This window comes from Pyxicephalus adspersus, chromosome 2, assembly GCF_032062135.1.
Source record: "Pyxicephalus adspersus chromosome 2, UCB_Pads_2.0, whole genome shotgun sequence".
NCBI lineage: Eukaryota > Metazoa > Chordata > Amphibia > Anura > Pyxicephalidae > Pyxicephalus > Pyxicephalus adspersus.
In genome coordinates, this window is record NC_092859.1 from 74,494,266 (window position 1) to 74,510,747 (window position 16,482).

Consider the following 16,482-nt stretch of genomic DNA (forward strand, 5'->3'; position numbering starts at 1 on the left):
ACTTCCTGAGTGCTAAGTGGGTTGTTCTGTCTTCTATTGGCACATGATCAGTCTCAGTGTTGTAATAACAGAAAAAAAAATCATGTGTGCATCAATTCACTATATCCAGGAATTTTGTTAACTGCAAGCTGTCATTTCTACTCTATTCAGCTAAATGGCAGATCCAAGAGAGTTGGTTATCATATTTATTAACAGAAGACAGATACTTAGATATCCCAAATTACATTACTGAGGGTCTAATGTTGTGATATTTGCCATGCTTACAAGGAAGCAACAACTGATGTTTTCTGGCGAATTAGGGAAATCATAGTTGGTTGCAGACTGAAACAGAAAGGCTGCTTTTATTAACCCGAAATTATAAAATAGCTTTTGTGGAACAAGATGTGTTGTAGCAATTCTTTTTAATTAAATGTAGTTTTTGTTTTATATGGGAGCACATAAAAATGTTCAATTTACACAAATCAGTAAGGAACATGTTTGCATTACCAAAAGTTATTATTTTATTTAAAAAAGTACCCTTGCTTGACAGAAATAATAAAAAATACTTTCACCAAGTGCCCCGCAAAGGCATCTTACATGGTCTCTGACTATTTATAATTACTGCATATTAAAGGGTTCCCCTACTACAGGAATAATGGGAAACTTCACATGGAAACATGAATTTTTAACATATTATCACACATTGCTTAAAGTGTTTACGTTTGGCTATGTACCTAATATACACAATATAATATAAAAAGACTGTGATCCCTTTATCATATTTATTAACTGATAGAACTCTGGGGATCTATTACAACCCCAAGCATGGTATTTCAGCATTTACTATGAGAACAGTTTATGCATAAATCATTTATTCTATGCAAAATATTTGTAGATATGGGTTGCAGAACTATATTTTAATGTTTGTAAGCCTACATTTCTTCTTTTCCCTACCACATCCCAGAACTCACTAGCCCATTTGTTCCAGCTACGTCAAGTATGGCCTCAATCCAATGCCACATCCCATAAACATAAGTGTATATAAAGTCAAAATATGTGTCTACAGGATAGATATAAAGGGGAACTTCCCCAATGGGGTCACAGATGACAAAATAAAAAGTAAACACATACTCCATACAAAGTTTTGATTTTAATTGAAGGATCCTAGAGATCCTTCTCTGAAAAGGATTCCAAACACTCATGTTTGGTCTACTGTGTAGGAGAAGTAGAAGTAGAAGTGAGTACACAGTGATAATACACTTTAGTTGTTATTGTTATGTTGACCATAAATTATATGGTTTTATGCTATCCAACTTTCACATGCTTGTTGTATTACACTTACTGTTTTACAGATTTGTAAATTTGTCCCAAAAGACTTTTTGTAATTTAGTCACACTGTTATTATTGTTGGTTTAAAGGCAGACTTAAGGTCAGCTTATACAGCCTGGGCACCTTCCCATTTCACCTACTCTATAAATAGGTGAAAATTTCCAGAGGAACATAGAGTATGTTGGTGTTACTCTTGTTTAAGCACTGTGGGTAGAATAGAGGAGGTTAGGTAAGTATAATTCCAACTAAACCTGCGTAGATACATTTTCACCAAATTATTGTCAGTCATTTCAAAAGTAGATGGGGGCCAGGCCAATGCAAGCTGACCTTCTATATTTCATGAAAGGTCCACTTTAAGACCTTGTACAGATGCACAACAATTGTCACCTAAAACAATCATCACCTATTGTTTTAGGTAGCAGCTTTACAAATGATCAGTCTAGGGAGTAATACAATGCACTGTCAGAGAGGAACAGTAGAACTCAACCACTGAATATATAATTTCAAACCCAGAACCAGAGACCCATATGGCTGTTCTAGGTATGATGAAATAGAGTTTTTAGGTTGCTGCCAAAAAAAGAAACATATATGAATATCAATAATTATATTTACCATAATGGGAATTCTCTAATAATACATATCAAGTACATCAGCAAGTGCCATAAAAGTCTATGACAAAAGGATACTAAGAATGTGGATGAATTTTTTCTGAAGTTTATCCTATTTTTCCAACGCATGTTGCAAAAAAAGCTTCCTCAGGGGACGTAGGAGGTTTTGAATTTCAATGCGATATACCATATGAGCTTTTATGTACTTTCAAAGATGCTTAATTGAATGTCTTTCTTTTTTGCAGGGCAGCTAGTCCAACAAAGCTTAGAGTTCCCATAAGGGGTCTTTCCGAAGTAAAAAACTGAGAGGCCTGTTATCATGGGGTGCTGGGTCGGGTCAAGGGATCAGAATGACAAGTTGTAGGTACCACTTACACCAATGTGTATGTGAGATTTTAGCAGATTCCTCTGTGTATAGCTTATTCAAAATGTGCCAAATAAATAAAAAATATTCTCCCCTTATGCACAGCTTCATAATATACAAAGGACCTGAGCCCTTTCTTGTAGATATAAAATATCAATATAAAAAATAGCTATATTTACTCAATAATAAAAAAAGTATTCCTAATAATGTTGAATTTCTACAGGTTCAAAGATGTCTGCAGCCCTTTCAGATGCCCATTGGACAGTTGGAGAAGGTGAGGGATTTGATGCTGGACAACATGGAAAGGGGACTGAAAACAAACCCAGAGAGACCATCAACTCTAAAAATGATTCCTACATATGTCCGTTCAACTCCAGATGGCACAGGTGCAGTATGTTTATTTGTTTATCAAACACTCTCGTAATGAAAATTATTCAAATGTTGTGTTTACACTGCCCATTGAGAGCTGTCTGGTGCCCAGAGTAAAAACAGTTTATTGTCTGGCAACATTGCAATAGGAGAAAGCCATATGCCCTCACATACCTGGAAGTTTTGCCTGTTCCCAAGAGTGGTGGGGGAGCATGCAAAATGGAGAGTATTGGTGGATAGGAGACGGCCTAACAAGAAATTGTGTCATTTTGTCCTGAATATGTAAATTGACTTGAAGTTTGCTAGTCAAGTGGAACTAACCCCTTACTTTAAAAAAATGTGACAAGGCAGGACTTTTCTTGCAGAAGGGATAGACTATGTTACTTCTGAAATGAAATACTCTTACCTGTCTCTTGCTCACATGACTTTGTTCCTTTGGGGGCACTGTCATTTTCTTCTCCTTCTCAGGGTTCTGATCTTCAGCCATCTTGATTGGCTGGGCCGGGATGACATAACTCCCACACATATGCTAAGCTGAGAATGCCCAGCTTAACCTTTTCTTAAAGAAGATAGTGATCAGGCAGACAAGTGTGTTTTATTGCAGAAGGGACGTTGCCTGCAAAAATGAACCTTCCTGATCTCACAATTTTTTGTGCCTTAAATGTGGTTTGTAGCATTTGTAGGCAATGATTTAGCAGTACAATCTTCGGGGCAGGGTCCTCTCCTCCTGTATCACTGTCTGTATTAGTCTGTCATTTGCAATCCCTATTTAATGTACAGCGCTGCGTAATATGTTGGCGCTATATAAATCCTGTTTATTAATAATAATAATAATAATAATAATAGTTGCACTGGACATAGTATATGGATGCATACCTGTACAGGATTGTCTAACACAAGGTTTGAATGTGTTGTTGTAACTTTTTTTCTTAGGCTCAATCCTTAAGTCTACTTGGTAAAAACATTATTTTGTTTTCAAGAGGAAAATGTTTTGTACTATATTGTTTTTATGTTTTGTTTTAATGGTATAAATAAAAGGTAATGGATAATAGAAAATGTTAATACACTGACAAACCCCTTGTTGCAGGCATGCTGTAGCATATCAGATGCTTTGAATTCTCTCAGATGAAAGCTAAACTGTTTTCTTGAGTATAAAATGAATTTGGGGTAAAAGCTCAATTGTATTGAACGTTTACTTGTCAGAACTGCCCAAGATAAAGATATTCAAGGATCCTTGGAGGTTAATAACTGTAACACAAAAACAGTAGAATGTTTCTAAGATAATGCCTTGGTCAGGTCATCCTACCAAAGTCATTTGCTGTAGGTTAATGAAATTGCTAAGGTAGGTCATTGTGAGGACCAAGGCCATCACTGTATTTGTATGAAACTGGAGGAAATGCTGACTTCCCAACAAGCTAATATTGCTAAACATCTCTTACAAATGACATGTGTAAATGAAATTACCCATATATGCAGTATAACACAAGACTAGAGGTGTGGTACCAGAAAAGCTTTTCACATTTCATAGTCTGATATTTAGAAATTGTTTAGCAACTGTCTGATTTGCAATCTATGAGTTTAACTACAACAGTGAATGGCTCAATTTTTCATCTGCAGCAAAAAACATATGTGAAGATATGAAGGTATGATCCCATTTAGTGGGGTCTCTTTCTAAACAATTAAATAACTATTAGATCACGGAAAGTGCTTGTGTATATTCTTTGTGTACAAATATGGTAATGTAACTAAAAGGTAAAAAAACAAATCCAGATAGTTAAATCTACTTTATTAAACTTGAAAGGTATTGAGTAGACATGGGTAAACATACTGAGAACTACACAGTGATATAGTTTTCAATACATCTTATCATAAACATCATAAATTTGTATATACAGTTGTGTATTTCCTCAAAAAGATCTCAGAATCACATAAACTGTAGAACACAGTTGATAGTAGCTTGAAAATATTATACTGAATTGTAAAAATGTTTTATACCGGATTACTTACTGGTTCATAAAGTAAGCATCCAAAGGCAAAAAGTACATAAAGGCTTATCATTTTGTGTTGGTGCAAAACATTTATTGGTATATTTGTAAAACAGCAAATGATTGATTTTCTGCTCATTTTCTGTATTTCCACCATCCAAAAGTTTGCCTTATTTGTAAAGCCTCTTCACCTAATATCTGTGTTGCCAAGTTTTAGGTCTAAGTCTAGGTAATAATTGGTATCTATAAAATTACTCCAATAGAATATTGTCACCATTGACCACTTTGAAAATGTTTCTGTTTTAAAGTGGCAAATCAGCAATTTAAATAACAATTTACCTTTCATTCATTGATGTAAAACATGTAAACATGTAAATGTAAAAAAATGTAACTATATGGGTCAACGTTATGAGGTGGGAAAGAAATTGATATGTTAGCAAAAACATTTTAGGAAACATGTTTTTTTTCATAAAACTCTATGGGCTCTATTTAAAAAACAGGGAACCAGACTTTCCCTCAAACATTCCCACGTTGGAATCAATAACACACTTTAGCTTGCTTTTATGTATTTAAATTACAATATTATATAATATAATATAATATAATATAAATACCGTATCTGAATGTAGGGCATTTTAAGTGGGGGGGGGGGGGGGTCCAAAATCTTCAGGATTTTTCTAGATTGTGGTTCTCCACAGTGAGAGGTTAGTTGGTTTTCTTCTGTTGACAGGTAGAGTTCCTGGCTTTAGAAAAGAAGGCATATTGCTTATGACATGTTTTCATCTCTCAGCCAGTCAGTAGGTTAGGCATCCATTGAGGCTGGTGTTCTAACATTAATAAATACATAGGGAAATAAAATCAAGGGTGGGCAGGCCATGGAGTTCTAGTTAGGGGTCTATAGGGCCAGACCGGGTAGGGTCTCTTTGACCATCTTATCTGGGGGGATCGGATCTTGGGCTGCCAAGGAGGACAGCAAGGATACATTCTGCAGTGTGGGATTTTTGATGCTTGAGGATAATAGCGATGGACAGCTTCATTAGCCAATGAGGTAAGGAGCTGGAAGTAGGTTCTCCATTTATTTGTGCATGCCAGAGAACCTCCTAGTCCCGCACATGTACAATAATAAGTCTGAAAAAAAGAATTAATATGCAAGTACAAGTACCTGCCTGCTAAGTGTTTACAGTAGCGGGTGTGGTCATTTTTATTTGTGCTTTAACTTTACATGAAACATGGTTTTACCTTATAAGTATTTACTTATTACTTAAGTACTTGATTTTAGAAGTATAGCTGAAAAAGGAACAAGAAGGTTAAAAAAAAAGAGTTGACCATTAAAATGTGTTTGTATTTTTTGCTTTTTACATAGATACCTCTGTGTGGGTGTTGTTTATTATGCTCATTGTACTTGTGCTTTGGTTCTGACAATAATTGAATGTATAACTTTCAGATAAGTGGCATAATTACATATGCTATAGCGAAAACAGTTTTTTTTACTTCTTTTTGGGGAGATTCACAATCTTTTTTTTTTCTAGTGACAATTGTCACATGACAGGAGATGAAAAAAAATCCAAATTTTATAGTTTTCAGTGGAACAGAAGGTTAGGGCAAAATTTCAATAGGAATACCTACTTGGTAAAAACAAAGGAGAATTCACCATAAATGTCACACTTACCTCCTGCTCGCTAAAATGCTGGTGCCTCTCTCCTGCGTATGCAAGCAGTTCTGACTCCAGGCACATCTACTATTCCAAGTTTAATCAGCATCTTCCCTAATGCTGGCCAATAAGGAGATATATTTTTTTAATAGCACTTGCCTATTTGGATGGCTCAGATACAGCACTCTGTGCTCAAGCAATTTATCTCTAGACTACTGCTGAGCTCCCTAGCTCTGCTAGTGTTCAGCTGTCCCCTGATTGTGTGTTTCACAGCCCAGCTCCTGTTGTAACGTCTTGTCATCTAGTCTGCTGTTCCCTTGTGCATTACCTGTATTGCAGTTTCTGTGCCCCCAAAGTCTTCCTGTGTCTCCGGTGGCCCTGTGTCACCTGTGTCTCCAGTGTCTTCCTGTGTGTCTTTGGTGACCCCCCGTGTCACCAGTGTCCATTTCTGGTACTTGACCCCTGGCTTGATTTCTAACCTCACTTGTTTGCTACCTGCCTCGACCTCGGAATTCTTTGTCTATTTTCTTGCCCGCTGATAAAAAAAACACACATTGTACTGCCTACCCTGCTGTGCCCAAAGGCTGCAATTATACTATTAGCAGTGTGCAGTACAACATCCTCACCTCTAGAGGCTCTGGAGAAGAGAAAGCTGCTGCTTAGATTCTGCACCTTGGCCTTTCTTAGGGCTCACACCATCACTGAGCAAGTCATAGCACCCCCTGGAGGTTCCATCTCTCCAAGTGTGACACTAAATATGGGAACATTTCTTGCTTCCTGCTAGGTCTGCAGGACACACAAGTGATGGGAAATCTCCCAGGTCCCCAAAAAAACACAGACACAATCGAAAAAAAGGGTTTAAACAATTCCTTTTGTGAAAAAACTAAAAATAAAAAGTCTCAACTGCAAAAACATGAAGAATCTCACCTGTCAGTCTAGAGGTGTCAAACAGATGGTACCAAACCTTCAAAAACCATCGCACCTTTTAGTTAAACAGTTGTGAAACTGAATGTTGCAGTAAAATTGACAGGACATGTTCCACCTGGCAGACACGATTAACCAAACAGATTTGATGACATGTCTTTTGGACATATTTGCTGCTATACTCTCCTTGTCTGATCAAAGCCAGTTTTTATATTACTTTTACTATTAATAGGGCTCTCTGTAGAAATGACAATATAATCTTAGGTTGAAAATGTTAGTGGGATCTTTTATTATAAAATAAAAATACAGTAATGTTTCCATCGTGTTTTCTATTCCCTTTGGATCAGGTGTGTGTTGTTTCTGAACAGGTTCAGACTTGCACTGGAAGAAGCTAAAAAGATTGATGTGTCAGATATTTGCTTTGGGTCATTGTGCGTTTCTGTGGCCTACCTCGTACAGTCATGTTGTAACAATTCATTAAAACAAATTCCTAGTCAGTAATGTGTTGCAATCCCGTCCCTATTGTGCTTAGCAAAGTTAGGTCAGGTACTTAATTGTGGACTGCAGTGATTTAAATGGCAGGATACTTTTGCTCATTCCAGCCCTGTTTTGAGAGCTGAATAAGAATACATTATTGTAGTCAAATTTGGTTCTCTGCTGTCTCTATATTTTTTATGACAGATGCTGTTGTTGCCCATAGCAACTATATGAAACTGGTGTAAATAAACAGTATTTATTTGTCTTGATATTACAAGGACACCATTTTTGGATTCAAGCAGCCATTTGAAGCCTTTCTGTCATATAATGAATACACAAAATTCCAACAATAAAAGTGCCCTTGTCACTACCCCTGCCTTGTTGTCCTGGTTTAAGCTGCTCCTCAGAGTTGGATACCGCTAACCAGAAGGCACTTAACCTCCCCTAATGACCTATACCTCAGAATAGTGTATACCTCCATCTTGTCTCTGCTACTCCTGATGAAGAAGAAAAAAATCTTGTGACATGTATCAAGATAACATTTGAGACCCAGTGACAATCTAAAAGGCCCACATTTTTGTAAAACTTCTTTGTTTACCTGGCTCAATACAGAAATGTGGCATTGGTGAAAGATAATAACGTCCAAATCTTTTAGCCTCTTTATGTCATACAGAAAATGACTACTTTAACTTACCGCTGCTAAAAACAAAAGGAAAGTTGGGGGAACCGAAGGTCTTAGAGAAGCTATGCAGATGACCAGGCCTCTGTTATGGGACCATGCCTCAATAGTTAGCTCTTCCAAGATCTTAGCATTTTTTAACTCAAAGATCTCTTGTTACCACTAGTTGCTCAGGAAATCACATGAAAATTGTTATTGTTATTCAGCATTTATATATCGCCGACATATTACGCAGCGCTTTACAAAACCCATTGTCATATCACTAACTGTCCCTCAAAGGGGCTCCCAATCTAATGTCCCTACTTCAGTCATATGTCAAAAACACAGTCTAAGGTCAGTTTATGGGGAAGCCAATTAACCTAACTGCATGTTTTTTGGGAATGTGGGGCGAAACCCACGCAAACCCAGGGGGAACCTGCAAACTTCATGCAGATAGTGTCTTTGCCTAGATTTGAACCTGGGACCTAGCACTGCAAAGGCAAATGCTAACAGTGCTAAAAATGATGATCATTGTATGGCACATACAAAGATAAAAGTTTCTGTTGCTAGATTGAACATTTAAACAATAATCATGAAGTCAACAGCAGTCAGCAAGGAAAAAACAGCATAGTCTATGAACGCTATCTTGAAAGATGAAAAAGTTGAGCCTTTGGTGATAGATAGCACCAGAATCCGCAAGGGATATAGAAGAGACTTTTTACCTTTATAAAGTTAATATCAGCCATAATTTGGTGTCTCTTCTTAGGTAAGACACTTTAAGTTTTAAAACTTTGGAAAGGTTGAAAGGTGGCTTTAAATAACATCTCTCCTTGTAGATCTGCCATTTAACTTCATAAGTTCTGTGTGATCAACTGCACAACAATATTGTAAAGGTATCCTGCAGTTTGTTTTTTTGAAACTGTAAAGAAATAACGAGAAAAGACATGGGTTTACGTGGCAAAAAGAGATATTCAAGTATATTAATTTATATAACATCCAAAGTGCAAATCACAATAGGGATCAATTACAGAAACAAAATAAAAAAGACATTTTGTAGACAAGTGTAGAAAGGAGACTCAGTTTTATCTATGCCGACGCGTTTCGCCAGAAGGGGATATAGGCAGCGAGTCAGAGCAACTGTATGATGGAATGTTTGAAATGCGTCGGGATAAAGAAAATTGAGCCTTCTTTCTACACTTTTTGCAACTCTTGGTCAGACGTCTGATTGTCTAGTAAGCAAGGCATTTCCCTACCTATAACGGTTCAGGGATGCCTAGACTTAGATTTCTTTTGGTTTTTGTAATTGATCCTATTGTGATTTGCACTTTGGATGTTATATAAATGAATATATTTGAATATTTCTTTTTGCCAAGTAAACCCCAGTCTTTTCTCATTATTTCTTCATTTTGACTTATTATGGGTTTGGCAGATCTATTACTGACAAGCTATTAAGAGTCACTCCCCCCACACTGTGTTGTTACTTACTTGAAACTGTATAATTTCTTATCATCTCTCTCTTTCTCTTTGTTCCTGTGCTCAGCCATGCAATCGAAATTCCTGAAGTCAATCATCATTTAAACATTTTTCACAGTGTATTCAACACACAGGAAAAATCCACTCAGCTTTTGCATTATAATACTTACCGACATTAGAGGAAATCAAAGTTTAAGTTAAAAGAAAAGCAAAATATGTTACTGTTCTTAGTTAAGGTTAGATATTTTGACTGTCAGTGGCAATTCTAAATTCTGTAAAAATGGCTCCATGGTGTCAGAAGAGCAACATTGTACATGCTTTCTGAGGATCTGTGTGATTTTAGGATGTCACAGTAGGCAGCAAGGCTTATATTTTGAAGCATACATGTATGGAACACTATATGTGTACAAAGTAACCAGGAATAACAACTTGTTTTGCATGTTAAAGTGAGTCTCTATTTTTTTTAACAGTCTGACGTAGTCTAAGCATGCATTTAGACAGCTCTTACTGCAATACTACTACAAAACACATTCAGCCTGATTTATTAAAGCTGTCCAAGACTGTAGGAAATATATCATGGGAGAACCTGGGTGATTCAGCAAACCTGGAATGAACAAATTAATAGCTAATGATCTATTGCAGGTTCCCATGACAGTCTATCTTCCCCAGGCTTGCAGAGCTTTAATAAATCAGGCCCATTGTATGTTGCAATAAAACACATTACAATGTGTGTTTTACTATGTTTTGGTACAACAGGTACTTACAGTTTAGAATCTACAAAGGTCAGGCTGGAAGACCAAAAACTTTATTAGGTAAGGCTGCTGCTGATTCTGTTAATTCATAAATCTGGAATACACAAACATTGAAATGACCAGTCAGAGCAGAGGCTTCCATATGGCGATTATTGGATGGCTACTTTGCTGCCAATACTCCTCAATAGAATTGATTCAGAACCTAGTATAAATGAGTAAGCATAGGGTTAAACCTCAGATGGATCCCATGCTTTCATTAAATAAGAGTAAAGAAGCTTTGTAGGTGGGAAGTGTATCCTGCCTCTGCTAGTTTTGTTAATGGTGGGGTTATGCTTGTGTGTTGCTGATCCTGAGTGCATATATTAATTCCAATAACAATGGCAATTACCAAATGTTCTCAGGGGGTTTGACAAGATATTGCTTGATAGCTGACTTTCCCTTTTTTTATTGGTTTGTTGTATTTTGTGTCTGTGTATTATCAATATTTGTAAAATATATATTCAAGTTTGTGTAGATTCTACTTTTAAATGTCATGTAATTCCTTTTCTGTGTTCATTATATATTCTAGTTTATAGCATGTCAAGTACTACTGGCTTCTCTCTACTTGCCAAGTAGTAAATGTTTAGAAAAGAAGGAATTGTTTAGAGCTGTGCACACTGCATTCAAAGGCTTTTAATTAATGTAGCAGCTGTGTTTCTTTTTGTGTGTTTTTTTTTTTTTTTTTACTTTTTAGTCCTAGCAAATGTAACATAATGCTGGATCCACACAGGAGAATATTAGTTGGGTAATATTGTTTTCCTGGAAAATATGCAAAAGTTTAAGGATTCTGCATCCTTTTTCCTGCATTAGGAAATATTGTGCAGGTTGTGACTTGTCAATTGTTATGATTTTAGAAGCCTAATAAAGTTTTTACCACTGACAGTATTTTTCTAAAGGATAGTGTGGTCCACAATCTCTATGAATCAAGTTTGTTGCAAATCTTTTTGTTTTTTCAAGATCTTTTTCTGAAAAAATATTTTAGAGAGAGTTTTTTCCTTTAAGACCACTTCAGGCTGTTATTCTTTGTATTGTGCAAGGTCCTGAACCAAAAACTGTCATTAAATTGCACAATTTACTAGAACTTGTAAATTAATTTCTCTCATTCACATTGATGAGCTAAAACTGTAGTGATTGCTTATGTTGCAATTGATTTGGATGTGTTATTGTCCTGCATTCGGACATAACTAAAATAGAATAGCAGTTTGCCTTCACTTATATTCCAGGTAATTGATCACTTGTAGCTTTGCAGAATTAGGACCTTGTTTGGATGGCCACCTGCAGAGGTCACTTGCCAGGGATTTTCTGAAGCTAAAGGAACATCCAGATTTGGCATCCTGTTAAAACAGATATTAAATTGGCTTTGCGTTTAAAACAAATATTGACTGTCACTTCCATGGGGGTGATAGGCATTCTCTAATGTGAAATTTGAGGTCAATGGGGTGCCTTAAAAAAAATCAGAAAATGCTAGAATACTTTTGTCAGAAAACTTTTCTAGCTGGTAAAAAGTACATGGCAAGGACAGCTTCTAGGCTTTAGGAATGGTTAAAAAGAAAAAATCAAAGTAGACACTTGACACGGATGCTACTAAAATGAGACAAGTCTTTCTCAACATAGCCTACAACAGGGCTGGGCATCAGTTGGGTAAAATTTACAAACAGAAAATGAATGTTTTTGTGAAAAAGTTCTGGCATGTATGTGGCTTTCGAGACCTGGACAGCTCTGGCCTAAAAGTTGATTGTGTCCTCCCACAGTTTTAAGCATGTGAGTTTCAAGCTTATGAACTGAAATGTAGATGAGGAGGTCAGCTGCAGGATGAATGCTTGTATATGGGCTGCAATTATCAATATAATGGTGGTTACATTGTAGTATAATTTTGTAGAACCTGCAAATAAGTAAATGAACAATGAACCTGTGCGTTTTTTTTTTTTTTTTATAGAATTTGGTGATTTCTTGGTACTGGATCTGGGAGGAGCCAAATTCCGTATTCTCAAGGTGAAGTTAGACCGTGTAACTGGAGTGGAGATGGAGAGTGAAGAATTTGATATATCTGAGAAAATTATGACTGGAACAGGTAAACAGGTATGTATTGTTCACAAAGTCATGGTTTTCCAGTTTGTACTTTCTTTATTGATGGAAATTAGTTTAGGTTCTGACGGGCAGTTGACCATCTGAACCATGAATCATGGGTCATCTGTTGTCCTTCAAAATACTTTTAATGGCTTGCTTAATGCAGTTAGAAATCTTTCCTAGCGGAAATAGTTCAGAAGCAAATCAATCTAAAACACGGCACAGAGCTTCTAAAAAAACCTGCAGCAGAACTGCAGCACCTTAAAGTGTCTGCAGAAAAAAGGGGTCTGACCGACTCTCATTAATTTCAATTATATCCTAGGGTTTTGGCAATTCAATAGTGGTTCCAATGTAGTGAACCATAGTAGAATAACCGCCCACTTTGGTGCATGGCCTTATAGAACCCCACTAAAGGCTGGAAGCAGCTTTCCAAACCCAGAAAAGCTTTGGGGAACATTCCTACATTGCATTAAATCTTAAAGCCAGAAATTTATGTTCCACTTGCATAAACTGGATGCCTGAAATACATCTCTGCTATTTTTTTAGCTGCAGAGAATGGACATAAAACATAAAGATTTTCAATGTTGTCACAGCAGAAATAATGTTGTGCTTTGCACAATACAATTGTACTTGTAAACTAGAAGATAAAGGAGTTTTCTGACTGTAAGTTTTGTTTTCAGACTGCAGTTGGTTTTTATATATGTATTTTCTATAAAAAGCAGTGGGAATATATGAAAATACATGTATATAGTGCCATACACTTTTAATTGCAGACTACTCATTTTGTAAATGAATAAATAAACCATATTTGCTTTTTTTGATTAGAATGTAAATATGGGTGTCAAAAAAGGACAAGGGTGAACAATACTACACAGCTACAAGACAACCAATAAACAGGCTGCCTTTGGAAATGATTGCCTGGCTGACCAAAGTTTGTAGATAAGGATGTATGACTTTGACTTTCCCAATCTTCATTTCTTTTAGGTCAGACTCGTCATAACAGCCAGTTAGTTAGACTTCTCAGAAGATCAAAAATTATAACCTCTATCATTTTATCATGACCAATTTACTTTAAAAACTAGCTGAACTAATGACCCATTATTTTTTTTTTTTCAATGCAAATAAAGATGGCAGCTCCTGACAGATATTGATTTCTGTACAGCCGCCCCTCCTACCTGCATCTTTTTGAGTCACATGAACTAGATTTGTATGGTAGCACAGCAGGTAACCGAAACATGGGACGTTGTTATTATGCCTGTCATTAAACAAAAATTGGCTGTGAATATTTGCTAAGATAATAATTGCTGATGGAACAAGTGTCTCCCTATAGTGCAGGCTACACATTTTAGTTATTACTAAGATGAGTTAGTTTGTGCTCTGTGCAGTGAATACAAACAGGCAATGGACACTTTGCATGTCTTTTCTTTCAATCTCCACCGCCTGATGTCATTTTGTTTTATTGGGGTTTAGTTCTGCTTTAAATGTTCCAAACTACATTTGTCAGAATCCACAGCAAATTGTTTGAACGTTTTTAATACATGAATGCTGGCAACTTTGTTTTCACTCTGAGAGTGATTTTACATATTATCATGCTGGGATATTAAATCTCAATTACCAACATTAACCTCAATGATGGGACTGCTGTATTATCTAGCCAATATTCTGTTTTGCTCTGTTTTTCCCAAGTTCTTTGTAGTATGAATCATTTTAAAAGCACAGGCTGCATTTTAACATTAGAGTCTTTGCACTGAGAACATTATGTTTTAAAGTATGGTAAATCTTGCTTTTTTTTCTTTTGTTTTGCCATGTTTACTATAAAATTTTATATTTAATATGACTCATATTTTTACATGCATTCTTTTTTTTGTTATTGTACTGAATATAAATATGTATGGATTTTTCTCTAGTGCTGGATATATTTCCTGCTGCAATAATTTAATGAAACTGCCTATTAACTGTTGAGATATCAGCCACACAGTAGCAGTGAGAATTGGGAATGCTTGGTGTAGAATGAGTTGACTGATTCAGAGAGGGAGCAGTAAAGTGATAAAAGGATCCAAAAAAAGCTGCCGACCAGCACTTTAAATGGAACATATTCAAAGATCTGGCTTCCATCAAAGATCCAAAACAAGGAGTCTGTTCTTCTTTTTAGGATAGGTGGCTGTAAAACCATTTTTATGTAACCAAATATACATCCACAACAACTAGTTCATATTAAATGTGCAGCCTAATTTTATGGAGCCATATTTTTCCGAACCTACAGCTGTCCTGTGGCTTGGACCAGTTGGTCATAAGTGCAGTGCATGGAAACCAATGCTTCTGTGGAGCAGGGTGTTTTGATCAACATTTTTGTTTGTTTCATAACTTTACTGCATAGTGTATATTGTAAGCTTTATGCTTTTTTACATAGGAATGCTGGAATATGACTCTTCCTTACTGTATTTCTGCAGCTTTTTGACCATGTTGCTGATTGCCTTGGCCGTTTCCTTCAAAAACGCAACCTTAGTAAAGAAGTTTTCCCCCTGGGATTCACCTTCTCATTTCCTTGCGTGCAGAGTCAGCTGGATAAGGTAATATTTTATACACAGAATTTTGCACATTCCTCCATCAGCAGATTTTTTATGTCTAATATCTGTTTTGAGCACAGTCTTCCTACAATGTTGGCCAGTTATTTAAGATGAACCCATGGTTGAATAATAGAGAATATAAATGGTTTGAACATACCTTTGGTGTAGGACTATTGCTGCCAGCACCACTGGGCCTCTGGTGTCTATCACAAAGCCCTAGAATTGACCTGTACATTATCTGCACATGCTTACTTTGGATTGAGGTCTTTTTTTTTATAGAGGATGTAAGTCTTTAACTGTAATAGAGGACAATTGGGCAGGAGGACATTTAACCTATGGGCCAGTACTAATAAAATATTAGGCTGGATATATCCAGCTCTCTATGTCTAGATCCATTACCACTCAGACATTGATCAGGATGTGACCTGCAGTCAGTTATACATAGTGGGTATTATACAGCTACCTGCGTCCCATTCAGACCTGTGATCACAGCATCTGCCAGAGGGTAGCCTTGGGTACCAAATTTTCTTTGTGCTTTTGAGATGTCACATAATTGTTTTCGGAGAACTACAAAAGCTGGTGCTGGACGATTTCAAAATATGTTAAAATAGACTTTCAGGAACACTAAGGTTTTACAATGCAAGTACTAAAGCAAAATGACAATAAACTGAAAATTAGCTAATCACTGTTTTGTGTCCACACCTAACATGTTTAGTGGTGCTTTTTGACCTATGTGCTAACTTTTTTACCTTCTAAATATGATTATTGCCTTGCTGTTATGTTAATCCAGTCTCAGGACTGTATAACTCACTGATCCATCAGAAATATGTCAATCATTTCTTTCTTTTTTTTGTCTATTTGTGACAGTTTACTGAGCCTGGCTCAACAATTGGTTAAGAAGTGTTATGAGGATCTAGATCTAATGTGAAAAGTCCTTGTCTTTCAGTGTCCTTAACACTTTTTTTCGCGCTGATCAGCTTAAAGGATGACAATCCATGAATTAATCTACTTTCTAAAATAGGCTAAAAAGAAGTTAGGTGACACTTTTAGAACAAAAAACCTTTACCTTCTGAAGTCAACCTATCTTTTGTGTGTGTATATAACTAGTGTTGCAGTGGTCGAATTTGAATTCGAATCCCATTAAAGTCAATAGGAGAAAAATTTGGGTTTTTTTCAGCACCGTGTAGAGCTTCTACAGCCTCCAAACAGATGTAAAAAGATACAATATAAAAGGATACAT

At 36.3% G+C, this 16,482-nt stretch overlaps 1 protein-coding gene across 2 annotated transcripts in view; it reads left to right on the plus strand.

Moving 5' to 3' along the window:
- The window catches only part of HK3 (hexokinase 3), a 50,666-nt gene that overhangs the window by 18,621 nt on the left and 15,563 nt on the right, over window positions 1–16,482 (plus strand). For both annotated transcript variants that reach the window (XM_072401035.1, XM_072401036.1), the window contains exons 3-5: window positions 2,504–2,666; window positions 12,545–12,687; window positions 15,126–15,245. In XM_072401035.1, the coding sequence (XP_072257136.1) occupies window positions 2,504–2,666; window positions 12,545–12,687; window positions 15,126–15,245 (426 nt within the window). The remainder of the gene's footprint in view (window positions 1–2,503; window positions 2,667–12,544; window positions 12,688–15,125; window positions 15,246–16,482) is intronic.